This window comes from Pelobates fuscus, chromosome 10 (genome assembly GCF_036172605.1).
Source record: "Pelobates fuscus isolate aPelFus1 chromosome 10, aPelFus1.pri, whole genome shotgun sequence".
NCBI lineage: Eukaryota > Metazoa > Chordata > Amphibia > Anura > Pelobatidae > Pelobates > Pelobates fuscus.
The window spans coordinates 16,776,103-16,788,699 of NC_086326.1; the positions used below are offsets into that span (position 1 = coordinate 16,776,103).

The 12,597-nt window shown below is 38.6% G+C and overlaps 1 protein-coding gene across 1 annotated transcript in view; it reads right to left on the minus strand.

Moving 5' to 3' along the window:
• The window catches only part of LOC134575653 (prominin-1-A-like), a 125,055-nt gene that overhangs the window by 34,780 nt on the left and 77,678 nt on the right, over nt 1-12,597 (minus strand). The window contains exons 5-8 of the mRNA XM_063435001.1: nt 12,015-12,135; nt 9,142-9,205; nt 8,161-8,250; nt 2,030-2,223 (exon numbers count right to left, since the gene is read on the minus strand). Coding sequence (XP_063291071.1) covers nt 2,030-2,223; nt 8,161-8,250; nt 9,142-9,205; nt 12,015-12,135 — 469 coding nt within the window. The remainder of the gene's footprint in view (nt 1-2,029; nt 2,224-8,160; nt 8,251-9,141; nt 9,206-12,014; nt 12,136-12,597) is intronic.

Genomic DNA, 12,597 nt, shown 5'->3' on the forward strand with positions numbered 1-12,597 from the left:
GTGGACGGCCACTAGAGGCAGTGTTAGTACTCCAATGTAAATAGATACCAACAAGCTCTAACATCAATCTCTATCAATAGGAATATAGAGCCTGCTGTGAATTGAAAGTGGACAGCTTATAGTTTATGGATTATATCGTTGCTATATCGATCACTGTCAACAAGCACTAACTGGTGGACGGCCACTAGAGGCAGTGTTAGTACTCCAATGTAAATAGATACCAACAAGCTCTAACATCAATCTCTATCAATAGTAAGAATTATTGTTACTGTCTCAATCTCAGTTAGTGCTTGTTGGCAGTGATAGATTATAGCTACTATTTAATCTATAAAATACAAGCTGTCAGCTTGGAATTCAAAGTGAGCTCTATATCCCTTTCTCATCATTAATGAAAAGAAGCAAGACAATATAGATATGCATTTAACAGTGATCTGGTTGGCATGTAGCAAATAAAGTCTGTTTAAACACTGATATATTAGCTGTCCTAGAGTTGCCTATTACATTGTATCAGCAATATTTAGTTCAGTTTGTTTCTTTTTGCTTCATGAACATTTTAACTTAAAGGGACACTATAGTCACCAGAACAACTACAGCTTAATGCAGTTGTTCTGGTAAATATAATAATAACCTTCAGGCATTTTTATGCAAACACTGCCTTTTCAGGGGAAAATACACAAAAACTGCTTCATTAGGCAAAGGTTGTTCTGGTACTTAGAGTGTCCCTTTAACAAAATTAGCTATTAAATGCCAATACATCTTTGAAATTAAAGGGAAACTATAGGCTAGAAACACAAAATTGTATTCCTAGCACTATAGTACCGTATTGTACCCCTCCTCGCAGCACAGAATCCCTTTGCCATGTACCTAAATCCAGCGCCGAGGTCCCACTCCGCCTCCGCCTTTTCAGAGAAAAGGCAGTGTTTATATTGCCCCTAGGTACACCTTCAAGTGGCCACTCCTTAGATGGCCACTGGAGGTGCTTCCTGGCTCAGTGCTGCACAGTAGGCAGCCCTGCCGTTCAGCGTCTCCATGTAGACGCAGAATTTTCCTCATAGAGATGCATTGATTCAATGCATCTCTATGAGGAGGTACTGATTGGCCAAAACGGTGTGTGACCCCGCCACTTGCCGCTTTTAGCCAATCCAATGCTTTCCCTATGGATTTGCTAAAAGTCGGCAATTTTGATGATGTCTCCAAGGGGGCAGTGGGTTTTCACTATAGGGTCAGGAATACATGTTTGTGTTCCTGACCCTATAGTGATCCTTTAATAGATACTTCTGTGTAGTCCTATTCATTACCAGTCTGAGGAGCCCTTATTGAGACACCTTTTAAAATGATTTTTGTGTAAATCGGGTATATGCTTATTCGAGCTGACTAACCCCTACAGCCTGTTATAGACGGTGTGGAGACCTTAATATTTATCTACTAGTTTTTATTTATTTATTTCTTTTTAACTGTTTAAAGTGGCGGCTGGCAAGCGGCGGCCAGCTACCACATAATTAACCCTCGCTCTGCACTAGCAGCCAGCGGGCAAACAGTACTTAAAATCATCGCTTGCTTTCAAAAAAGCAAGTGAATGATAACTTGCGGATGTGCCTCATTTTGGCTGCAATCGTTGTCTATTTAGTTTAGAATAAATGTCTTGTGACTCTTCTGAATCCTATACTTTGAAAATGTATACTTTGTATCGGATTCAGTTGCAAATGCACCAATTTTAATCTGGACATTGAATGGATCTTGGTGACTGCTGCAAATTCTCTCGGCCCAACTGTCATTTGTTTGTTATTTTCACTGGATTTTATCCACCCGGAACAACCCCACAAGTAAAAAAAATTATTTATTTGTAAAAGTGTCATTTAGATTAATGTTCATAAAATGACAGATTTGATTTCTAAACACGTTTATTGCAGTTTAGATACATATTTTTATTATTATGATTATTATTGCTGTGAGATAGAAAAAAGGAGAGACTGTCCCTTGTAAACAGAGCGGCATATTGTTTTATTTTGTGCCGATATAACTTGCTTACCGTGTTTTGGAAATTAGAGCCCATTGCCAGGCCATCGAGAGGAGGGAACCCAGAACAACCTGTACAGGAGTCTTTGGTGGATTGGATTCTTGCTTTGACATCAGTTAGATTTTGGGCTATAATTCCCTGTTGTGTTGTCAAGTCAGTAAAATGATTATTCACAGAAGTCATGGAATTCGATACTGCAGTTAGGTCTGAAATAAATATAAAAACAAAAAAATAATAACGATTTGAAATGATTTCATTTTCAGAGAAATAAAATACCTGAGGTTCACACATGTCCATTTACACTACCTTCCTGTCTAAATAGAGGCTGTATTAATTAACTTCCGTTAGGTATGTTGTATGTCCTTGTTAAGGGACACAGTAATCTGTCATTTTCAGTATACGGCTGTATTGTTGTCACTGATATCCTTTTAATATGGATTATATATTTGACTCCAAGCACAGCAACATGGCTCCCAACACTTCAACTGGCAAAAGAGAGGCATACTTACCTGCTCTGGGGTGAGTTTTAATCGCTATGGAGCTCTGTGATACACGCATACACTCTGCACATTACAGTGAGTTTTGATTGTGAAGGCTTTCTATGATATACTCATAAACAGTGCTATTATTGTGAGTTTTATATCTGTGGAGCTCTGTGATACACTAATACACACTGCACATTAATGTGAATTTTATTGCTGTAGAGCTCTTTGATACACTCATACACACTGCACATTGCTGTGAGTTTTATTGCTCCAGAGCTCTATTATACACTCACAGGGCCTGCGCCACCGTTAGGCGAACTTGGCATTCGCCTAAGGCGCCGGCCTGCTGGGGGCGCCCACCTGGATATTTCCTGGTGGGCTCCCTCTGTCTTGGGCCACAGCGCTGGGCAAGCGGCTCTAGAGCCGGCCCCCTCAGCTCCGGCTGATCCTCCAGGCGCCCAAAGGTGGAGCCCTGTCACAGTATGGTAGAGCAGGCACCTTCTTACTTTGATGAGTGAATGTCTGCCTGTGTGTCTGTCAGTGAGTGAGTGTCTGTGTGTGTGTGTCAGTGAGTGAGTGTATGTCTGTCAGTGAGTGTGTGTGTGTGTGTGTGTATGTCGGTCAGTAAGTGTGTGTGTGTGTGTCTGTCAGTGAGTGCCTGAGTGAGTGTATGTGTGTGTGTCAGTGAATGCGTGTGTGTGTCAGTGAGTGAATGTCTGTCAGCGAGTTTCTGTGAGTCAGTGTGTGTGTGTGTGTCAGTGAGTGAGTGTATGTATGTCAGCGTGTGTGTGTCTGTCAGTGAGTGAATGACATGAAGGGGCAGCAAAATGGATCTTTGCCTATGGCGGCAGAAATCCTTGCACCGGCCCTGTACACTCATGCACATTACTGTGAGTTTTATTGCTGTAGAGCTCTGTGATACACTCATGCACATTACTGTGAGTTTTATTGCTGTAGAGCTCTGTGATACACTCATGCACATTACTGTGAGTTTTATTGCTGTAGAGCTCTGTGATACACTCATGCACATTACTGGGAGTTTTATTGCTGTAGAGCTCTGTGATACACTCAGGCACATTACTGGGAGTTTTATTGCTGTAGAGCTCTGTGATACACTCAGACACATTACTGGGAGTATTATTGCTGTAGAGCTCTGTGATACACTCAGACACATTACTGGGAGTATTATTGCTGTGGAGCTCTGTGATACACTCAGACACATTACTGGGAGTTTTATTGCTGTAGAGCTCTGTGATACACTCAGGCACATTACTGGGAGTTTTAGCACACCGAAACTTTATTATTAGGGGTGTTACTCATAAACAAAATGTACCCATGAATAGTTCCCATGCAACAAAAAATATAAGCAAAACTCAATGTCTGGTTCTTGTGAACTAAAGAACGATATCTGTAAAGGTTTAAGTTATATTTGGCCACTTTGTTGCTCTTTGCCAGTGCACTAAGAGAGGCAGCCTGGAGTCACACGAGTGATCTTACACAGATTTTAAAATGATGTAATTGTTATAAAAAAAATTAAATATATATATATATATTTATATTTTGACATATTAATATCGGTTTCCATAGGGTATATTTTTTTATATTTTAATATTTTCAAAAATAAATCATTTTAAAAGTGTTTCTAAAAATATTAAATCAAGGCCATAGTGTTTGGGTTCTAGAAGAAAACTTTTTCCACCCATTAAGAAGTTTTAGTCCTAGCGAGGTGAAGCAGATTATGAACGTTTCTGTTCCCTCAACCTGGTGGGTTTTACAATTATTTCTGACCCCGGTTGGTTTTATAGACTAACTGTTCTTGCTTGGAGGGTATTTAATACGCCTGGACATCCCAGGCTACCTATCCGATCCTTCCTTCACAAGCAAAGGCCGGCGAATTCCGATACAAGCCCAGAAACCTCTCACTGTGTGTTCTTAGTAAATTAATATCTTCACGGATGCAGTTATAGCTTGTGTCAAAGAGTTAGAAAGCTGCCTACCTTATCTCATATTAATGGAATCTAGACAGACTACACTGTGAATACAGGGATACAGGGAAGAGAAAGCCTTTAGAAATACTATGTTCTCAAATCCTTTTCCTATTCAGTGCAGTGTTCAAGCAGAAGAAATTCTATTGACAATTCTAATAGAGTTCCTGGAAATAGCTCTAATTTCAATACAATTCATCTACAAATTTTCGCAATCCTAAACCATTATAGATAACAATATCCTACACTGATTTACAGCAGCAGATTCTGTTAGGCACACAGACACGACACAGGTCATGTGTCATGTCACTCCGTTCCAATACACTCTATCCACCGGCTCGGGTGTTTCCATAGCAACAACAGTACATGCGCTGTGGTTGCTATGGGAGGAAAGTGAGGTCTTTTCTGCTTTCCCTGGTCAGTGAATGCCTTGGCACGCCGCGGCAGTGACTGACAGCTGGCAGAAATGTTTTGTTTTTTTTTACAAGTTTTTTTTCTCCTAATCTAAAAATTTGCTTGCAAAACTGCTAGCTCAACATATAGATAAAATATTGTGCTCAATCTAATCAACACAAGTTGTTTGGGGCATGATAAGTGCCCTGTAAAGTCAGTTTGAAATCAGTTTAAATTCCTGGCAATTCACACAAGTGAATAATGATATCATTATATCATGAGTTGCTTTATAAAGCCTGTGTGCCAATAAAGATTAAAGATATATTATCTATCAATGGCATAGTAACTTGTTGTATGTCTTACACAATCAGAATAAGTCACGTGCAAAATCGGATTCTGATTGAAGTTTCTCTTTGTTTGTGTGTTTTATAAATTCAGGGAGTGTCTCGAGATTCAGATCTTGGGCTCGTTAATGTGATATCATTCTGCAAAGTGTTAATTTTAGCTCAAGGAAGAACTGCACACTAAAATGCATGACTGCCTCTGTTTTTTTATTTTTTTGCCGTCTTCTTCCTGTAGCGGCAATCTTTTATGACGTCTTTACATGTTCTGGCAACGCAAGAAATCTGAAACACAATTCTCTGACTAGAGTCTCCCTTTCTAATCTATAGAGGGAATGTAAACTCACTGCTTGTAACGCTGTTCTCAATATCATACCAAACCTATAATTTTCATGTTCTACATCAATAGAAAGAGGATTATTTTCTGTGGGCTGTGTGTGAAACAAGGCATTCTAAAAAGAACAGCTGTCATGTAAAGCAAACCACACTTAGCTGGCCATCTGGTTGTGTTTGGAAGGTAACACAAGCCATAACAAGAGATCAAAGATCACACATACACAGATATAGTTTAACCATACCTCCCAACATTCCCGGATTTGTCGGACAGTCCTAACTTGGGATTACTGTCCCAATGTTCTGGTCTAGTTGACCCCAGCAAGCAAAAGAGGATCAATTGACACACTGAGTGGTGATTGGCCATCGTAGCTCCATATCATCCTAGCACCATAGTGGTTTCCTCAGATCCTTGGTTCTTCTGCCCCTCATGACATCACAATCTGCCCTCCCAGTCTGCAGTTCAAATCAAAACTTTAGTCCTTTTAATTATGCAAGAACCAGACTGTCTAACTTGATGGACATAAACCTAATGTTGCAAGGTTCTGTCCAGCCTTCTAGCATGAAAGATCCAGTAAGTGCTATCCATAGGGTTTGGTAACAGACCATGTGAGTCTGGACGATAGATGTTCTTCACTATTCTACAGCTGATTGCCCTTAAAGGAAATTCCCAATTTCTGCGAAAACTGTAACAATGAATAAAACATTAAAAATCACCTAGAATCCCAATTCATCCCCAGCATCATCATGAAATCTCAATTAAGGTGTATAAACATTCCCTACTTAGACATCTTATTATTAATTTTATCTTATTATTATTAATGAAGCTGGAGAAAAGAAAGTCCTCCGTCAATAGGGCAATGGCTCAATAAAGTTGATGAGATCCATTCGATGGAATTCGTTGTAGCCTCGATAACACTAGAGAAGACGTTTTAGGCCTTTGGTATAAGTGGGAAAGTTTCCTAGAATCAGAGGAATGCCATCTACTGCGACTCTAATCCAGGGTGTGAGGAAGCCCCACCACGGGTAGCAGGAGCACTGCGCCCTGGAACCTAGGACACCACCCTAAATGGTGGTTTGATCTGTATTTCCCTTAAGCTATGATTACATACGTGGCTATATGATCTCTCGTTGATACAGTTATCTAGAGCCCCCTTGCCCTCACATTCCTATTCTTTGATTCTTTGTTTTCCGTTATTTCTGTTCCTTTGAATTATGTATGGCTAAAGTGTCACACCGTTTCTCTTAATGTAACCATTGTAACCGTTATGTGTAATGTGATATACCCACGGTCTTGTAATTTGTGAAATGCTGCTTGTGTTAAATCATTGTACAACATTAATGTTTTCTTTTTCTTTATTTTACTTTTGTTGTATGTACCACTTGTCTTGAATAAAAATATTTAGAAAAATCACCTAGAACTCAATTTACGATTTTCCTTTTTTCTTAAATTGACATCACAATCCAGTTCTCCCCTGGCACACACAAGGCACATATTAAATTGAAGTCCTATAGACTGTAAGCTAATTTGAGCAGGGCCCTCTTCATCCTATCGTTCCTGTAAGTTTTCTTGTAATTGTCCTATTTACAGTTAAATCCCCCCTCTCATAATATTGTAAAGTGCTACGGAATCTGTTGGTGCTATATAAATGGCAATAATAATAATAATAATATTAATAAGTCAGAGACAAGGTTTCTCCACTTCCAATTACTAAAGTCAATGACAGAAAATGGCAGAGATTACAGTAATGACAGACAGGGAGCCCAGATGCAGATTCCAAGATAGTGGTGAATTACTACACACTATTTTATTGTTCAGGCTTAAGAAACACAAATTTACTTAAGTTTATATTTTTAGGATATTAATTAAAAAGTCCTCTGAAGTGACAGTTCTCGTTTACAAACACTGCAAGTCTATTAGCAAACTTCTATTGTCAAACACTTTAGAGCCATTTGTTATATTTATGTCTTCAAAAGGGTGTTGGCATTCCGTATTTAGAGAAAAGCTGGAAGACAAATTTATGAAAACCCCTGATAAAAGTAGCAACGGACCTCTATTAGAGACACTTCCAGAGTCACAGAATTACAGGCAGTTTGATCGGTCTGGTGTCAGTTCCTACAATAATGCCCCATCTCCAATATCTTAATAGGACATTTTTCTTTTAATTTGATTTCAATTATTTTTGGGTGCACATGGGTGTCTTATTTCTCACCAGCAGAGGATGACAGCCAAAGGGGAGATAAAGGGGGCTGACATACAGAAAGAGGCAATATAGAATATTAGGAGCGGAGAGATATTGGGGACATAAGAGACAGGATGCAGAGAAACCCTGATGAGCTGAGGCTATGAGTGAAGTTTAGGGATGTGTAGGGGAGCTTAGAAACACAAGCAGAGCTATGAAATTCATTGAGAGCTAGTGGACACATTCAGTATCATAAAGAATGGAGAGCCACTGGACTGGGGTATTTGAATCGCATTTAAGGGGTGGGCTAATAGATGGGATAATAAAAGGCAGGGGTGGGTTGAGAGGATCAAAGTTGTCCTGCTGCCAAATTGATATTAATGAGGATTAAGCCCAAACATCCACCCACACTGAAAAACTTACCATTCACCATTTGTTGTACTGAATTCAGTGTACCATTTGCATTTTGTTCAATACTGTACTTAATTTGTCCTCCAAGAACCGAACCAATATCTTAAAAAATAAATGAAAAAACAAAAACACAGCAGGTTTAGGGAGTATTTAAAATCACTAGAAGACAGAAAAAAACATTTAAAACACTGTATCAATAATTTCTATACATATCATGCAAAATTATTACTAAAGTGTAATGGGAATGTGTACCATAGGGCACCCTACCTAGTAAGCCTTGGAAACCAACCCTATAAACAGCATATTGTAGATATCTAATGCATTTTAAAGTTCCATAACATTCAATGCTATATTTCCCACCCAGTGTCCATCTCTGCGTATTTCTTAAAAAAAAGTAAGAATATCATATGCAATTATTGATATCCTGTTGTGTAGACATGTACTTGTTTATTTGCGTAAAAAAAATGTATATACATTTTATTAAAATATACCACTTTTAGAGGTTATTTGTATGGTATCACCATAAGGATAAATAATATGAAACAAAAATATAAACCAAAAGGTTCATGTCGTTTCAACAAAACTCCTATGAACGTGGTAGCCATCTTGGAAAAGACAGACGCTTTAGGTAAATGTATCTTTTACCAAGTACATAGGTCCATGATGCCTCTAGTACAACATGTAGATAAAATAGATATGTGTAACAGAGGGCAACCAGTCAAGAAACAAATATTGTCTAGGCACTCCAGATATGACCTTAAGCAGTTTTATTGGAACACGAAATCAACGTTCCGGCCTACACAGAGACCTTTGTCAAGCTGTGTGGATTAACAGTAGACAACTGTCTTAAAGATATGGATGTATGATCGTGTCATTTTAAATATCAATGTGTGCCACAAAATATTTGTATATAATGAATTCTTTCCTACACAACCGTACTATGGCCAGGTCAAAAGGCGTGCAGCATTCTCCCACCCATTCCTTTAAACTCACTTGTAATGGAGTTGTTGGCTGTGTTTATTGGTATGTTACTTGCTGTAATAACTTGGTCAATTTGCTGCAAAGAAAGAGGAGACAGTTTATTAGATAATATTAAAATATTTAATCATAAAACAGCAAAATTATCAAGGTTTCAAGTACATCCAGGGATGAAGATTATCAATGTCCTACTTAAAGGAACACTCCAGACCCCTAAAGCACTATTATAAATGAGCATTTTTACAACCTCCTGGCTGTCAAATAGACAACCGGTCCTGTTACTACCTGGTTTGTTTAGCTCAGTGTATCTAAACTCAAGAGGCAGCAATTGCCCAGAGCAAAGACTTCTTATTGAGCTGCATTGGGAAGTCTGTGATTGGACAGCTATAGAAAGTCTGGGTGGGGTTAGAACATTTGCAAGTTGTTTTTAGATATACCCGAAATTAAAAATGCACAATTAAATGCATGTATGTTTTCATTGGAGGTATATCTACCAAATAAAGATTTAAAAAATAAATAAATATTTTTTTTATTTGGGCGGTGGAATGTCCGTTTAATGTAATTTAGAACGTAAATAAAGTCCCTACAAACGTAAATGTATGCATTCTCAGCTAATATTATACTAATCAGTAAGACATATAAAATCTGTGTAAATTCTGGTAACATTTTATTTAATAATGCAGATATTTTTCAAATATCCTTGGCAGTAAAGTTAGCTGTGTTGGAGGGCTATGATAAACTAATTAATCCCCTCCCTGCTCTTTCAAAATATTTCTTATCCCCTGTGTCCTGAGGTTATAAAACAAATAGGATGGGTTCCAAAATACCAAAAGGTCAAACAAGCAGAACACAAGTGAATGAAGCTAGATAAAGCTCCTCGATTTCACGATATTATTGGTTTCAAAATATTGAGCCCCTTATTTTTGGTCCTCCCCCCAGATGGTTTGTGGTTTACCATAAGTCAGTTAAAGAGCCAAGAGAAGTATTTTCCACAACTCGATAAATGGATTTAAAACTAGATTTTGTCTGTAGTGGGTAGTGGGATGTCTCGAACATCTAATGCTAGCATCATAAAGATATCACCTGTCTATATCCTCACAGGAGCTCGTACTCTTTGCTTTAACCAGTGTTTTTTAAGTTGTTAGATACGGTTTTATCTTTTCATACAAATGATTATGTCAAAAAATTTTATTAAAATAAAGGGGAAGGGGGAGGTGAGTTGTGAAATTTTATTTTAAAAGGACCACTATAATCATCCAGACCACTTCAGCTCAATGAAGTGGTCTGGGTGCCAGGTCCCCCAGGTTTTAACCCTTCAGATGTAAACATAGCAGTTTCAGAGAAACCCGGTTTACATTGCAGGGTTAATCCAGCCTCTAGTGGCTGTCTTCCCGACAGTCGCTAGAGGCGCTTCCGTGACTCTCAGTGCGAAAATCGCATTGAGCATGCAGAACGTCCATAGGAAAGCAATTCCTATGGGCGGATTGAATAAGCGCGCTGCTCTGACCACGCTGCTCTGACCACGCATGCGCATTTGGCTCCACTCAGGAGCTGACGACGGAGCGGGAGGAGAGGTCACCAGCACCAAGGGAGCTCGGCGCTGGATTAAGGTAAGTGGCTGAAGGGGGTTCCTGAGGGTGGGGGGAACCTAAGGACTATATAGTGCCAGGAAAACGAGTTTTCCTGGCACTATAGTAATCCTTTAACTTTTATTGCATATTAAAAACATAATACACAGTAAGGCACAAGTCAGCATATGAAAATAATAATGTCATATAGAATGTATTTGGAGATATATTTATACATGAAAAAGGCCATTACTGGATGACCAGATCACAATCAGCTCCATCACCTACAGCAAAGTGAATATCACAGTCATACTTATTACTCAGAGAGAAATAGTCTCCAATGGTGCCATCCCGTGGCTTTCATTATATTTTCAAAATGTTTATTCCACTGTTCTGGCCATTCAGGTTTACCCCCTGTTCATTATTTTGTTTCTGTTCCATTGATACTATATTTTCGGGAGTGACTTGTTCCTTGAGGCTCCTCCATTAGGAACAAGTGGTTCAATTAAAAAATTCTTAAATCTTGTGGTGTGTAATTTATTTGGTACACACTCAGTTTATCTTCCTGCTTACTTTCTCTTTTTAATTGTAATATTATCTAAGCGTCAAAGAAGCGGAATTATCTTTATAACCTGTTTAGCAATAAAATATTATCAAATCTCTGATAGACGGGGAAAGCAGAGAATCGTCAGTTACTAGTTTCCAAATGAGTAGCTGAGATTGGATACATTTAATAAAACGTTAGAATGGCACCGGACTAGAAATTAACTTGTGGATCATTTTTTTTATGGTCATTTTATGTGCTAAAGCTTTTGGCTATTGGCCACAATAATAGGAAATTAATGATTGCTGCTGGAAAAATTTCAAACAATTATTATGAGAAAATTCTGACACATGAGAAAACCTTGATCCACCTCTTGACCATGTCAGGGTTTAACCAATGATAGCTGCCCTTTTATAAAAATTAGGCAACACGGAGTTTAGCAAATACATTATATAAAAAAAAAATCATAACGTATCATTTGTCTTGAAGGGGTTAAATTACACATATTCAATGCTTTCCGTTTAAAGGGTGCCTGACATTTTTTTTTTAAATTGAATAGTTAGAAGTAGAAATGTGATGAAAATTGCATTAATAAATGCTGTGTCGCCCCAAGTGAAATGACATGGAAAAAGTATCCCCATAAAGTGAAAGAGTCCTTTGCACTCTGCGAGGTGTGTAACTGGGACCGGAGTTGGGTGGCTCAGAAAGGGGAGTGAGAAATAAGATATTTAAGTTAACGTTTTCTTTTAAACAATTGAAGTGTAAATGTATTATACCTGTGGCACCGAGTCCAGATACGTTCTCATGTTGCCTACTGTGTTATTATAGACAGTAAAACTTTTGTCCACTACGTTGCTCATTTTTTGGTTCGTATAAAACGCAAGGATGTTTCCGGCACTGTAAAAAGAAATAAATACATTATTTCAGTGACAGAGTGTTTGTGAATGCAGTCCTAATTTCCATAGAGACTGGATCACCCATCAGAGAAATAAATTACTGTTTTATCGGAGTAGAGTAGAAAGTGCATAGAGTTATTAGAAATCCCCCTTAATCGCAGACAATACAGATTATCTCCGACAATACAGAATAATGTAAATGTATTTGGGGATTTAAATGGTGCCTTCAAGCACCATGGCCAGTTCAATAATTTGAAGTGGTCATGGTACCTGGAGCATTTAGCTGCACATACAAAGTTTAGCTCCTCTGCTGCCAGTTGTGTAACTTCACCTTCAGCAGTATCATAAGGACATCATTAGCCAGCCCGAAACAAGAGGGCGAGAGGTGTCCAATGGTGGCACTGCCCTCCCCTCCCACACTGTGCCGTTTATGTCCTCGGCTAGGAGGAGTGATGGTGGTGGA